Source organism: Elephas maximus, chromosome 10 (assembly GCF_024166365.1).
Source record: "Elephas maximus indicus isolate mEleMax1 chromosome 10, mEleMax1 primary haplotype, whole genome shotgun sequence".
Lineage (NCBI taxonomy): Eukaryota > Metazoa > Chordata > Mammalia > Proboscidea > Elephantidae > Elephas > Elephas maximus.
The window spans coordinates 47,362,390-47,378,647 of NC_064828.1; the positions used below are offsets into that span (position 1 = coordinate 47,362,390).

The 16,258-nt window shown below is 35.9% G+C and overlaps 1 protein-coding gene across 1 annotated transcript in view; it reads left to right on the forward strand.

Annotated features, from left to right (window-relative positions):
• Positions 1–15,952, forward strand: part of SRP54 (signal recognition particle 54) — a 51,706-nt gene extending 35,754 nt beyond the window's left edge. Inside the window, exons 12-16 of the mRNA XM_049898603.1 lie at positions 3,406–3,479; positions 3,677–3,785; positions 8,486–8,656; positions 12,129–12,224; positions 14,047–15,952. Of these exons, the coding sequence (XP_049754560.1) occupies positions 3,406–3,479; positions 3,677–3,785; positions 8,486–8,656; positions 12,129–12,224; positions 14,047–14,138 (542 nt within the window). The 3' untranslated portion in view covers positions 14,139–15,952. The remainder of the gene's footprint in view (positions 1–3,405; positions 3,480–3,676; positions 3,786–8,485; positions 8,657–12,128; positions 12,225–14,046) is intronic.
• Positions 15,953–16,258: the final 306 nt, after the last annotated feature.

Sequence of the window (16,258 nt, forward strand, 5' to 3'; positions counted from 1 at the left end):
AAAATGAAACATGGCCGGCCGTATGCTTTCTTCATGATCATTGGTATGTTTGGGTCCATTGTTGAAGCTATTGTGTCAACCTTCCTCACTGCGGATCTCCCTCGTTTTCGTTGACTCTCTGTGAAACATGATGTTGTCTTCTAGTGATTGATGTTCCCTGATGATGTGTCTAAAGTAAGTGAGCAGAAGTCGTGCCAACCTCTCTTGTGAGGAACATTCTGGTTGTATTTCTTCTAAGACTGATTTGTTTGTTTTTTCGGCAGTCTACGGCATATTCAGTATCCTTTGCCATCACCACAACTCAAATGCATCAGTTCTTTTTCTGTCTTCCTTTTTAATTGTCTAGCTTTTGCATGCATATGAGACAGTTGAAAATACGGTGGGTTGGGTCAGATGCACCTTAGTCATCAAAGTGACATCTTTGCTTTTTAAAACTTTAAAGAGTTCTTTTGCAGCATACTTGCACCAATCACATATACCATTTGATTTCTTGACTGCTCTTCCATGGACTTTGTTGATCCAAGTAGAATGAAATTGTTGACAGCTTCAGTTTTTTTTTCTCTATCATGATGTTTATTCGTTCACTTGGGAGGATTTTTGTTTTCTTCACAGTGTATTCCAGAGACACTTCAAATTCAGCATATCCTTATCGTCTATCCCAATCTTTTATTCCACAATTACCATCAGAGAATGTTAACATCATCCATCTTATTGTTAGAGTCAGAAATTTGGGTATCGTCATTGACTCATCTCTTCCTCGGTCTGCCCACCCCTTCATCAGTCAGTAAGTCTTAGTGATTCTACCTCCTAAATATACCCAGTCTATCTTCTTTTTTTGAGTTCCCCTGCAACTCTGCTAGTTCCGGTCATCCTGATCATCTTCTGCCTAGATTCTTATTGTAAGTCTTCACAAATCTTCCTGCTTTCTGAACTCTTCCCCTTTGATCTGTTTTTTATATTGCAGCCAAAATGAACTTTCATAAATGCAAATCTGATCTCATTACTGCCCTTTTTAAAAATCTTCAGTGGCTTCCCATTACCCTTAGGGTAAAGTTCAAATGCTTTAAAATGACTCCATCATCTAGCCAACATCTTCAACTATGTTTTTTCCCTTGGTACCATTGTTAGCATTCCATCCACCAGCTGTACTGAGCTTCTTTCAGCTTCTCAAATGTATAGTGCTCTCTCTTACTCTGGGCCTTTATGTTTGCTAGGCCTTCTCTTTTTCCTGCCTCTACCCTCCTCTTTTCTTTTCCTCCAGCCAAACTGGCTAACCTCCTACTCATACTTCAGGCCTGTCCTTAAATGTTCTTCTTCAGGGACATTTCCCCTGATCCCTAGTCTGAATTAGAACCCTCTGCTGTATGTTTCCATTGCACCCTATTATTGGCACATTATTCATCACATTAACTTGATGATTAGCTTGAAGGTGAAGGTGGAGTTGATAGCTGCGTTCTTTGTCTTTTATGTTCACGGTACCTAGCATGGTGTCTGTCACAGAGTGGGCTTTTAGTAAGTATTTGTTGGATGAATGAATCTATTCTTCATTGCCTGGTTCTTTCTTCCTGCCTTCCTTGATCTTGAGTAACCCTACCACTGCCTCTACTACCACTATGGGCTTTACCATTTTCTTGGTTCCCATTATTTGACAGTGTTAGCTGCCTTTTCCATCTTGAAACTCTTCACTTGTGTTCCATAATGGGATTTCCTGTATAATTATGGCATTAATTATCACCTTTATATAAATGGCCAAATAATGTGTTTTGGCCTTAGCTCTCTCTCCCACTGTTTTCTAGCTGCCTGCTTTAACATTTCTTTTAAAATGTAGTACTGCCACTTCAAATTTAGAATGCCTAAAACCAGATACCTTTTCTGTTTTTTGAAGGTAAATAGAAAATACTCTCTCTAATTTGCCTTGATTTTTTTCCCCCCCCTCAATTGAAGTTGATTTACGTATAATGAATGCTCAGATTCTAAGGATACTGTCTCAGTGGTACCATAACAGAAATACCGCAAGTGAGAGTGGCTGTAAAGAACAGAAAATTATTTTCTCACAGTTCTGGAGGATAAAAGTCCAGATCAGGGCCTGGCCATGTCAGTTCCTTCTGTGAGCCTTTCAGTTTCTGATGTCTGCTGGCAATCCTTGGTGTTCCTTGGTGTTTGTTTTCCTCCTGTGTGTGTCTGTGTCTATTCTACTTTTCATAACTCAGGAGTAATTAGGTTTAGCATCTACCCTGCCGTGGTATGCCTTCATTAACATACCAAGCATGATGTCCTTCTCCAGGGACTAGTCCCTCCTGATAACGTGTCCAAAGTAGGTGAAACCAAGTCTCACCATCCTCGCTTCTAAGGAGAATTCTGGCTGTATTTCTTCCAAGACAGATTTGTTCATTCTTCTAGCAGTTCATGGTATATTTGGTATTCTTTGCCAACACCATAATTCAAAGACATCAATTCTTTGGTCTTCCTTAGTCATTGTTCATCTTTCTCATGCATATGATATGACTGAAAACACCATGGCTTGGGTCAGGTACACCTCAGTCCTCAAAGTGACATCTTTGCTTTTTAACACTTCAAAGAGGTCTCTGCAGCAGATTTTCCTGGTGCCATATATTATTTGATTTCTTGACTGCTGATTCCATGAGCATTGATTGTGGAATACTGCAGTATGGACTTTTTGTTTTACACCTAGTTTCTTTGATTCAGCACAGTTTTTTAACCCATAATGTGCAGCCGTCACCATCATTTAATTCTGTTTTTTTTTCATCACCTCAACCAGAAACTCTGTACCCATCAAGCAATAATTCCTCATTTCCTTCTACCCCCAGTCTCTGCTAACCACTAACCTACTGTATGTCTCTATGCATTTACCTGTTCTAGATATCAACATCTTTTATATTCATCCATGAAGTTGTATGCATCTAGTTTGTTCTTTTTATTGCTGAGTAGTGTTCTATCCATAGTTTATCCATTTTCCTATTCATGGGTATCTAAGCTAAGAAACTACAAATAATTTTCTGAAGTGGTTTTACCATTTTGCATCTTCACCAGCAGTATACGAGAGTTCCATTTGTTCCACATCCTCTTTAACTTTTGGTGTTGTCAAGCTTTTAATTTTAGCCATTCTAGTGATTATAGTTTGTCTTGTTTTCAGATTTCTTGTATAATTATATATGCCCATCTTCTCTGATAGAGTATAAGCTTCTCTAGGACGGGATCTGTATTTCTGTATATTCTCTGGAGTATTCATCTTTGACATTGTACGTAGTAATTGCTCAGTGAATATTTATTTGGATATTTTATAAGTGTCTTTCATAGTGAATCTATGATTAAGGAAAAGGTTAGTTTTATTCAATGGAAATATGTATTCTCTAATATGTTGGAATCATTTGTATTGTATTTCAGGTCAGTTTACGTTACGAGATATGTATGAACAATTTCAAAACATCATGAAAATGGGCCCTTTCAGTCAGATCTTGGTTAGTCATCATAAAAAATTTTTATCTTCTTTTTTTTTTGTTGTTCACTAAAATGTCTAAGATGCGTTATTTTTGATATTTGGTTAAAAATAAGTATTTTAAGACTTAATGTTAAAATTCAAGCCAATAGTTAAATGTAGACGTTCTGAACAATCTTAAACTATTACTGATTTTATGTTTAAACATGTTTGTTTTAGGGGATGATCCCTGGTTTTGGAACAGATTTTATGAGTAAAGGAAATGAACAGGAATCAATGGCAAGGCTAAAGAAACTAATGACAATAATGGATAGTATGAATGATCAAGGTAAGATGGCAGATTACTTGACTTGGAAGGTGATATTCTGAACATGACCAAGTTGAGAGTTTCACTGTATTCTTGTGGACAAGATGGGGGACGTATTGGGCTGAAAGATTATTGTTAGACTTACAGCAGCTTGAAAGCGCTTATTCAAAGCACTGTAATTATTGGGTTGAATTCATTGTTGAGAGAAATGTTTAGTATAGTGCTTTTCCAGATGAATTCCATGGAAAGAACACTAGCTCTCTACGCTGCCAATAGAAGTAACTTCAAAACAGGGAGGGGACTGTTTAGTCAAGTAAATTTTGGGAATGCTGGGTGAAACAAAGTTAATTGAATTTATTTATTGTAAGCCTTCTCAGAGCTTTAATATGCTATCACACATTGGGAATCTGTAAGAGCGGGTTAGTTTAAGTAATGTTTACAAACTTCTTTTGCTGTGAAACCCTCAAGGTTTCAGTCTTCTCAGAAGTATACTGCTTTATCTCTGTAATCCTGTGTTATCACTGCCTCGTATACTTCCAGGTCTTTTACGTGATCCTCAGCCCATTAGCATTTCTAATCCCATGACCCCTTTGTTTTTCCCAGTTTTTTAGTACCCTTTTTCATTTTAGCCGGCAAACATGCTGAATCTTTATCACCCTGTTTTAGGCCTTCTGTTCTACTATAGGGTCGCTATGAGTTGGAATCGAATCGACAGCAGTGGCTTTTTTGTTTTTTTTATTCTACTATGTGCCCAGTTTTTTTTTATTTTATTTTTTTTATTCTATTATGTGCCCAGCTTGAACTCTGACCTCATTTACAAAGAAAATACAGGCTTTTGACTAATTGACCTACAAAGACTGTGACAACTACAAACCATTCTTACCTTCTTCATGCTGCTTTAAGGACCTCTCTCCTTCGGTGATATCCTTTCCTATATCTTCAGTTTCTTATCTAGTAATTTTTTTTTTCCCCTATTGGAATATGAACTTCTTAAACTCACATTTTCTTGGCCTCACCTCTCCCTCTAGCTTTTTACTCTCTTTTCCATCAAGTTTCTTAAAAGAACAATTTGTGTATTTCTCAAACCCTGAAATATGACTCTGTTCCTGTCATTGCTCTGAAGTAGATCATACAAAGGTCTCCAATAATCTCCTACTGGTCTACTCTAGTGGGTACTTTTCGGTCCTTGTCTTGACCTCTACAATATTAGATGTTATTAATCACTTTTTCCTCCCTGGTTTCTATTACACTAGTCTCTCTGCTTTTACCCTTACCTTTCTAGTTACCCTTCAGTCTCTTACTGGTCTCTTCTTCAGCCCACCCCTAAGGTGAATATATGCTCCAGGGTTAAAGAACCTCAGCCAGTTTTTTCTTATCGTTATGCTCATTTTCTTTGAATGATTCATCCACATCTATGCTTCATCTACTACGAGATTGTTTATTTTTTTGTATTCTCTCCTTGTTTTCTGAGCTCCAGCACTTCATAGTAACCTGAATAAGACTGAGTTTTTCTCTTCTCTGTATCTTTAGCACTGCAAAAATTTGAGCATGTAACACTTAATTGTGGCAGGCATGTCTAGAGTATTACCCTGTGCCAGGTGCCGTCCTAAGCACATTTAATCCTTAAACAACTCTTAAGGGCTATCTATAAAACCCATTGCAATTGAGTCGATTCCGACCCATAGAGACCCTATAGGACAGAAGTAGAACTGCCCCATAGTGTTTCCAAGGCTGTAAATCTTTTACTACCGCGTCTTTCTTCCGTAGAGTGGATGGTGGTTTTAAACCGCCGACCTTTCGGTTAGCAGCCGAGCGTTTAACCACTGCCCTTAATGGTTAGTGCATTTTTATTTGCTTTTTACAGATTAGGAAACTGAGTAATTTGCCCAACCTCTAGAAAGTGGAGAAGCTGAGCTTCAAACCCAGGCAGGTTGGCTCAAGAGTCCACACTTGATCACTATGCTATACCACCTCTCTAGGTGCCGACTAAGTGCTGGACATTTACGTGTTTGAAAGTTTTCCAAAACGCATCAGATCCAAAATGTAGCACTTCTCCCTTGGTGAGTGATACTACCATCTAGCTGCCAAGTCACTCAGTTATAAACTGGAGCCAATTTAGATTTATAATACCCTTGCTGATTTTGTTGAGTAGTTCCATTTATTACTGAGATAGGACTATTGAAGTACCTAACCATATTTGAGGATTTGTGTATATCTCCTTTCAGTTGTATCAGTTTTTGCTTCATGTATTTTGAAGCTCTTTTATTGGGTACACATTTAGGATTGTTATGTCCTTTTTGTGTATTGACCCTTTTATCATTTTGTAATGTCCCTCTTTGTTCTTAGTGTTCTTTGTCTGATATTAATACAGCCACTCCAGCTTTCTGCTAAGTAGTGTTTATAGGGAATATCTTTTTCTGTCTTGCTTTTAATCTGCCTATATCATTTTATTTAATGTGAATTTCTTGTTGACAGTGTGTAGTTTTAGATTTTTTTTTAAATCATTCTGACAGTATCTGTCTCTTAATCAGTATACTATTGATATGTTCTGCCATTTTATTATTTTCCGCCTGTTCCCTCTGATTTTTTTCTGTTTCCCCTGTTCTGCTTTCCTGTGAGTTACTAGAACACTAGTATTCTATTCCATTTTAATCTATAGGGTTTTTTAGTATATCTGTTTGAACGGTGTTTAGTGGTTGCTCTAGGGATTATAATATACATAATACTTAATTTATAAAAGCCTGCTAGTGTGAATATTTTACGACTTCAAATGGAATGTAAAAACCTTTCAGTTACTTTAGATTTAATGTGTTCTGCTTCCAAAATATTTCTTATATCTGCTCTGTTTTCTAGGTCTCTGCATACCTTGTGTTAGTTCAGCATTTCTTGCCTGGATTACTATAGCAGCCTCCTAACATTTTCTTTTCTCTTTTGTTACCTCTCTCTTCAATCTGTCTTCCTCGCTGCCATCTAATGGTCTTTCCAAGATAACAATTCTGGGGTTAAAATCTTTCAGTGGCTCTTTATTGTCTTCATGATGAATTCCAAACTTCTAGGCCTAGCATATGATATGAGTCAGAATCGACTCGACGGCACTGGGTTTTTTGGGTTTGGGTAGGCGTAGCATATAAATCCTCTTATAGTCTTGTCCTTACCTTCCTTTGCAGTTTCTTTGCAGCTCTTATCCAGGCCCTGTTCCTTCATTTCTTCTGGGAAGCCATGTTTTACTTCCTAGAATGTGTCTTTTCTCTTTTTAATTTATACTTGTCCTCTAGGACTTCTCAGCTCAAGGGAAGCTACTGGCATAGAGCCTTTCCTGTTTTACTTTCTTCCTTAAAGTCTGCTTTTGCTGTTTCCTTAACTCTGTCATATTGCATATCATGATGTGCTGTTACTAGTTTATCTGTTTTCTTCCACTTGATTTGAGCTCCTGGAAAGAGCATGATACATGTTTTCTAATGAAGATGTGGTGTAAAAGCTGCATTTATGAAGTGGATTTAGAGGCTTTAACTGACTATAAGTTTATTATGAGATATTTGCCCTTAACCTTTCATTGTGTTGGTAATCAGGCTTCACCTGGATTTCAGTTCACTTCTGCACAATATCTTTAGAGGGGTACAGGCAAATTAGAAGATGTATTTAGGAAATCAGGATGGCAAATGGGGTTCTAAACCATGTTACAAGAAGAACAGACCAGAGTTGGATATCTGTCACCTAGAGAAAATTCACAGGAAGCATGATAGCTGTCAGGTATTTGAAAGCCTTATTCTTTGTACCTGGCAAGGGATACCTACAACGGGAAGAAGTGCCAAGTAATCAGATTTTGATTTAATATATGAAAAGATTTCCCATAATTACTGCCATACCAGAATGGCATGGACTGCTTTATTAGATCATTGGTCATCTTTCCTGGGGGTGTTAACACTTTTTGGGGGGATATTGTAAAGAGAGAATACAGAGGTAATGAAATTTTTACTAAAGTCCGACTCATTTTTGGTATTGTATGCGATTAAAGCCAGAAGAAATATGGTTCATATTTTAAATTAGCACAATCTTTATATGTTATTAGAAAGGATTAAATATTACTAGGAGTAATTACTTGACTATAGGAAATACATCAGTTTTTCTGTTCATTATAGATTGAGCCTACCCCCTACTGTTTGCTTATATAGTGTAAATCTATGATTTAAAAGGTAACTAGCATTTGCTTATATAGCCTAAATTTATGATTTAAAAGGTAACTAGTCATTTAGGATAGAACTAAAGAGAACACTTCTGTCCTCTCTTGAAATATACCATAGCTCTGGTGGCTGCAGGGTGGCTGGATATAAGATCTGGAAAAGGGCTCACATAAGGTTTCAGAGGTTCCCAGGATGTTTTATTTTACTTGAATTGTGGGGTGATACATGCATGTTGTTTTTATTGTTATGAATATTATGAAATTTCTTTTGAGAATATTCCCTAATTTTTAAAAATTAGAATCAAACATGGCAAATGATAACATTTGTTAAATCTGAGTGGTGGTTTGAGCATTTATTGTATCATGTCTGTTTTTCTCTATGTTCAAGATACTTCATAATATAAAGAGAAGAGAAAAATCTCTTTAAAAAACGTATCAGCTAATCTCTGTAAAGTTGTGTATTGCCCATTTGTATATAACTGCTTCGATGATAATTGTTGAGTATTTTATGTAAGTGAAAATAATTGACCCTTGCCTATAGAACTCGACAGTACGGATGGTGCCAAGGTTTTTAGTAAGCAACCAGGAAGAATCCAAAGAGTAGCAAGAGGATCAGGTGTGTCAACGAGAGATGTTCAAGAACTTTTGACACAATACACTAAATTTGCACAGATGGTAAAAAAGATGGGTGGTATCAAAGGACTTTTCAAAGGTAAGGAAAATAACGAACTCCTCATTAGATACCAGATTGAAAGGAAATAAAGAATCTAAAAATTAAAGCCAGAGAATACATACTGTCAATATTGCAAAATTCACTGCTATATTTTATGTTATAGTCAAGTACTTTCAGGATTTAAAATGTGATCTGTGATTTGTCTGTTTTCAGACTCAAAGTCTGGTGTGCATTAATACTTAAAAAAAAAACAACTGAGGAACTTAATGACTATCTTTATGAACGTTTAATATATATTTAGAAAATAGAAGAAAGTATAAGAAAAAAATTAAAAGCACCCATAACCTTTACTTATCAGAGAATCCCATGGGTTCTGTTGCCAAAAAGTTTGCCATAACTACTGTTTTCCTCCAGTACATCATGATTATTTTTCTATAATGTCAAATGTTCTTCAAAATATAATTTTAAACCACTGAACGCTATTGCAGTTATGCATGTACCTTTAACTTATTGTTAGGTGCTGTCATGTCGATTTCGACTCATAGGCACTTTGTGTACAAAGAATGAAACACTGCCCGGTCCTGCGCCATCCTCACAATTGTTGTGTTTGCGCCCATTGTTGCAGCCACTGTGTCAACCCATCTCCTAGAGAGTCTTCCTCTTTTCAGCATACTCTCTGCTTTACCAAGCATAATGACCTTCTCCACGGACTGGTCCCTCCTGGTAACATGTCCCAAGTATGTGAGACAAAGTCTCACCATCCTTGCTTCTAAGGAGCATCTGGTGTACTTCTAAGACAAATTTCTTCCTTCTTCCGGCACTCTGTGGTATATTCAACCTTCTTTGACAACAGCATAATTCAAAGTCATCAATTCTTCAGTCTTCCTTATTCATTGTCCAGCTTTTGCACACATTTGAGGCTATTGAAAATGCCATGGCTTGGGTCAGGTGCACCTTAGTCCTCAAAGTGATACCATTGCTTTTTAACACTTCAAAGAGGTCTTTTGCAGCAGATTTGTCCAGTGCAATATGCTCTTTGATATCTCGACTGCAGCTTCCATGGGTGTTGATTGTGGATCCAAGTGAAATAAAATCCTGGACAACTTCAATATTTTCTCCATTTATCATGATGTTGCTTACTGGTCCAGTCATGAGGATATTTGTTTAACTTAAAGCCTCTTTATTAGTCAGGCTGATTCCAGTTTAGGGCCATTATCAACTAATAATGCATATTTTTATTTTAGATTCTTGTGCATCTATTTTTCTGCATATTTTTATATCCTTTAGGATGAATTCCTACCAGATATGGCCATTTTTAAGGCTCTTACTACGTATTCCTAGGCTATCCTGTAGATACGTTGAGGATAATGCATCGAGATCGTCAGTTTCTGTGCAGTCTTCCCTAGGGCCAGGGATTTTATCTGTTTCGATCAGAAACATAGTAGGTGCTGATTAAATTTTGTAGTAATTTAATATCATTTCCAATTTAATGGTCAAATGTCTTTTCAACATGTCTTTTTCATATTACTAAAGTGTTACCTTTCTTCATGCATTTACTGGTTCGAATTTCTTTCGTGAATCCCCGCTTCCTGTTTCCTGTTCATTTGTTCTGTTTTTTTTCCCTTATGGCTTTGTAGTAACTCTTTAAAATCCTTGGTTTCTGTCTGCAAAGTTTTTTTCTCAGTTTTATATTACCTTTATTTTTGTTCATATTTTTAATGAACAGAAGTTTCCATTTTTTTAATATAATCAAGCCTATCTGTCTTTTCTGTTATGGCTTTTTTAATGCTCATAAAGTCTCCCCCATGCTGATACTGCAATACCAAAAAACCAAACCCATTGCCATCGAGTCGATTTCGACTGATAGCAACCCTATAGGACAAAGTAGAGTTGCCCATAGGGTTTCCAAGGAGCGGCTGGTGGATTCAGACTGCCGGCCTTTTGGTTTGCAGCTGTAGCTCTTAACCACTGCGCTACCAGGGTGCCAATGCCACAGTAGTCACCTATGTTTTCTTCTGCTGTTTTTTGGGTTTACTTTTTTTTTTCTGGAATTAATTTGCTGTGTATGTGTAAGGTAAGGTGATAACTTTGTTTTTCTAAGGAGCTAATCAGCTGTCCAGTCTTCTTTTAATTTTCCATAATGTAAACAAGTACTAAAGTCAGTTATTTTTTAAAGTTTTAAGTACACCCCAAAGATGAATGATATTTCTTTCTAAAAAGGATGAGTATTTACAGATTTTTCTGTTATTGCCTTTTGTCTTTGATACTTTATTTTTACGTCCCTTGCTTGCTGTGTCCTACTTTTCTCTTCTGTGACAAGGGACAAAGTTATGCAGACAAACATGTTTAAAATTGGTTAACTCCCAACATTATGTGCTATTGCAGGTGTGACTAGTAAATGTTACGTCAGTTTAACCTACGACTCTGACTATTCTCAATAGAACTACTGCAGGTCATCAGGCAGATCTTACCTAAGAATTGACTGCTCAGTAAGGGCACAGCCAAGATGAAATGGACAACGGATACGGCACACATTGTTTTCACAGCACACTGCTAATATTTGTTAGAAATTTTAAGTCCTCAAAAACAAACTCTACGACAAATCACCAGTCAACATGGAATTCAGATTTTCCTCAGACTTCACAGATTGTCATTTTGACATAAAAACATCTATTTCATTTATAATTCATAGTTTGTAATTCACATAATTTATTCAAGGTAGCCAGTTTTGATCAGAGACAAGGGACAGCTTTTTTATTTTCATTAAATGCTCCTGAGAAGTGCCATAGTTAATGTTCCTTTGAAATAATTTTGCTGAGACAGCTCTCCTTACCCCTTGTTGCCTTAATGATCACTTTTGCATCCTTTCTCTTATGAGCACAGCTATTCTCTAAAGGATACTTTTATCTGTTCTGCCCCAGAGTGCATCTTTCATTGGCTTCCCTTTTTTACTGGAGAGTTTTGACTGTGTGGAAATTCATTGACAAATGAGGATGTATTTTTTTCTTCTTTCTGCTCTCTGAAGCTTTTTGTTACCTTTTAATAAGTTCTTAGATATAGAAATCTTCGGGTTCTCTTAGACTCATTCTTTCATGTTCATTTACCAGCAATCCAATATCTTTCTTGATTAATCGATGTCAGTAAACTTAGCTCTTTGTTTAGCATTCTCCCATGTCACTGTTAAATAATTGTTGTTGTATCTTAACATTAATAACCACTGGAAACAGTTTTGCTTATACTACCTCATTCACAGGTATAAGTAAAAATATTAACAAAGATCTTAGCCCCTAAGTCCCTTAGTTGTTTAAGAATAGAATTTCACTTGTTTGTCCTCCAAAATATGTATACAATTGAGGTAAAGATTAGAATATGTAGAAATAGAAATAGTTATATTAGAGTGGTAGGATTATAGTTGACTTTTTTTCTTCGTACTATGAAGTTCATCAAACTTTCTTTGATACCCGATTATATTACATTTTATAGTGACTCAAATATTTTTTTCCTCTTTCAGGTGGTGACATGTCTAAGAACGTGAGCCAGTCTCAGATGGCAAAATTGAATCAACAAATGGCCAAAATGATGGATCCAAGAGTTCTTCATCATATGGGTAAATACATAGTTGTTGCCATTTGCTGATGTTGTTGTCGTTAGGTGCCGTGGAGTTGCTTCTGCTTTATAGCCACCGCATGTACAACAGAACAAACCACTGCCCGATCCTGTGCCATTCTCACAATTGTTGTTATGCTTGAGCCCATTGTTGTAGGCATTGTGTCAGTCCATCTTGTTGAGGATCTTCCTCTTTTTCACTGACCCTCTACTTTATCAAGTTGCTAAGATACAGTTTAATGTATAGTAAGGGTTGAGTTTTAATGACAGGCCTTCTGTTGTAATATAAAAATCTGTTTAAAAGGTATGTGACTTAGAGAAATGGCCACCTGAATCGTAAGTTGAATGGTTGTCATATCCCTATATGAGCTTAGGTTTTAGTCATTCCTGTATTGCCACTTTGTGATTTTTGAGCAAATGACTTAAACTTCTTTTGCTAATTTTAGTGACCTTTTGCCCTATTTTGAAACCTAGATATTTTCAATGAGGAGGGTTTGATATTATACAGTGAAACGTGTGAGAGTCAGAACATAGTGGAACTGCCTTGTTTTTCTGGGTCTGGCAAGTTTTCCACCTTTGACAGGGTGCAGTCTTACCATTTTTCTCTTGAACTGTATTAGTGGACAATATTTGAGTTTTGCTTCTCTGACAGCTTTCTGCCTTACACAGGTTCCAGCTTTCACAGGCTTTACTGTGTAAGGATTTTGAATCCTAGCTCTACTTTTGTTATTTAACTTTTGAAAAGTTCCTGTGACTTTCTGAACCTCACTTTCCCTTCTGTAAAATTACAAGCAATATCTTAAGAAATTGTGACAATTAAATGAGCTAATGTATATGAAAGCATTTAGTACAGCTCTGAGGAGCTCTGGTGGTGCAGTAGTTAAGTGCTCAGCTGCTAACTGAAGGGTTGGTGGTTGGAATCCATCAGCCTCTCCATGGGACAGAGATGTAGCAATCTGCTTCAGTAACGATTACAGACTTGGAAATGTTATGGGGGCAGTTCCGTTTTGTCCTATGGGGTTGCTATGAATTGGAATCGATGGCGCACAACAACAACAGTACAGCTTTGGGCACTATAAAGCTGTTGCCACAAGTCGATTCCAACTCCTATTGATGCTCTAGGGTTTCCAAAGAGCAGCTGGTGGATTCAAACTGCTGATCTTTTGGTCAGCAGCCGAGCTCTTAACCACTACGCCACCAAGGCTCCCTGGGCACTACAGTAGACACTTAATAAATGGTGAATTTTTTTCTTCCTGTAAGTCTTATGAAATAATCCAGGTTGATTACTTTTTATGTAATTTAATGCTATTTTTAGTGAGACTCTTTTGTAATTGCCAGAGAAGAAAATGTGTTTTGTTTAGATTTGTCGACTGCCTACTGTGACAGGTACTGTTCTTAGATCTTTTCAAGCATTATCGCATTTATTCTTCTCAATTCCATAGGTATGTTATTTATTTTCTTTTACAGATGAGGATACTGGTAATGATACAAAATTTTAATTTGTGTGTTCTTTAAGGCTGATGACTAAATTGTAATCAGAACCAAGCATTTTTTAGAAGCTAAAGTACTTATGCAAACCCAAAAAAAAAAAACCAAACCCACTGCCGTTGAGTTGATTCCGACTCATAGCAACCCTGTAGGACAGAGTATAGAACTGCCCCATTGAGTTTCCAAGGAGTGCCTGGCAGATTTGAACTACTGACCTTTTGGTTAGCAGCCATAGCACTTAACCACTATGCCACCAGGGTTTCCACTTATGCAAAAGTAATAAGATTTCAAGTTCTACTTAATAATTTTCTGTTTTTACTCTATTTTCATTCTAGGTGGTATGGCAGGACTTCAGTCAATGATGAGGCAGTTTCAACAGGGTGCTGCTGGCAATATGAAAGGCATGATGGGATTCAATAATATGTAAAGAAGATGCCTTAATATAAACTGACTCAGTTGATTACATTATTTGCTGAGACCTCAGTTGTTTCCCTCCTTTTTTCAAATGGGGGAAAAAAAAAAAAGTATTTTTCTTGCCTGTCTTGACCTTCTTCTTTTATTCTTGTCTTCCTCCCCCACTTTTTTCTTCCTTCTTCCTTCTTTCTTCTTTCCCTCCCTTTGATATAAGGGAGGAATATATGGTGTTTTGGGAAATCATTATATTTTTGCTTTAGATTATCTTCTTTTGTTAGTTTTCACCATCATACACTTAAGTTAAACAAATCATGATGTAAAATTTTAGTACTTAAAAGGTTTTTAATTATCTCAAAGGCCAAGCATTACATTTGTAAACAGTCCTGGTCAGTAGTTACGTGATATCTCAATAAAAGTGCTGTAAAATAAACTTCAAAGTGGTTATAAGTTAAGGGTTGTTAACTTTCTTTATGGTATAAAATTATCAGTGTATCACATAAAAAGTTAAAAGCCATTACATGTTATTTAAAACTATGCCTGGAAATATAACTTTAATGAAAAGAATGGTAGAATAACTTAACCATGAATATTAGGAATTTTTGTTTAACTTAGAGTGATTAAGATAATTTTGCCATTGAAAATTTTAGTTTGGGAATTTAAATTCAAACTGAGAATTTGGTTACAGTTCATAATACATATGTTTTGTATATAATTTGCATTTTTTTACCTCATATATTTGAAGCCTTAATGGCAATATTTGATTTTTTAAAACCAATTTTGTTATGTTTCTTAAATATCAAGAATTTGCTTGAAGAAGTTGGTATGATTTGATTATATTAGCTAATGTATAGCCCTCCAAATGGGAAGATAATTGCAAATGTTAGGTTGTTACTATTATATATTAAAAACATGAGACAATAACAAGTTGATCTGATTATTGGTTATCTTGAATTCCTGCACAGTTTATTTAGAACAATGGCTTTTAAATAAATTATAGTTAATTGAAAAGACTAGAATAACTCTTATGCCTATTATTGACATCATGAAGATGACAGATACGGTATAGCACTGTATTTTGAACTAGGATGAACTGATCTTTGGCAAAGAACTGATTTATAGTCAGAGAGAGCAGAAGAAATAGCTTAATTTTATGATGTAAATTTATTAGTCATATGTTTTAATAAGGTCTTTTAAGCCAGCTAATCTTTAAAAAATAATTACATAAAGAATGCAACTGGTTTTGTCGGTTTAGGCAATGATTTTATATCCTAATTTTTTTTCACCAGCTATATATTCGAATATCCCTATAAAACATCGTATACCCTGTAAAAATAAGGATCTTATGTTCTGGAGGAATGTCATATAGCAAGGTCCAGATATAGAAATTTGATAATAGAGAGAATATTGTTTACCCGGTAAATTTCTAATAAAACTGATGCATACCTTCTTTTCTGGGTATGCATTTTTGTAATGTCTATCCTCAGAGTACCTTCCTTGCATTTCAATGAAGAAAGGAAGTGAGATACTTGGCCATAATAAACTTTATGGATTCAGGCATAAGTTTTTAATATTTTTGCTCTGAAGCAAACTGTATTTTTCAGAAGCACAGATAACAGCAAGGGAAAAAAAAAATATCCAGGATACCTAGTTCAGGTTCTGTTTCTCTTTTCTCTTGTGTTAAAATGAGAGAATTGGAGATGTTCTCTAAAAGCCTGATCTTGTTAATTCCTTCATTTGACATCCTCAGGTACAAAAGCTGTCCTTCATTTCTCACCGTTTTTATCAAGGTACTGACGTTTGACAGCGTAAGTTTATCTACCAAAATAAAATCCTAAAAAATTTGAACTTTTTATTTTTCACTACTGTTAAAATTGATTCTTTAGCTTCGTGATATCTCATATATTCCCAATCACTAGCTAGATCTAATAACGTACAACATTGGATTCTTTCTGATTTTTGTTACACTGTTACTTAAATATGTATAAACTTAAAACTGGTTATAACATCCTTAAGCTTATAGTGCTTATGTAATAATAAACCAAAACAAATTTAGAAATTAAATACCAACAAACTACAAAACCAAGAAAGAGCAAATTAACGTTTTCACGTGGTAGATGATAGTGTTCTCCTGAA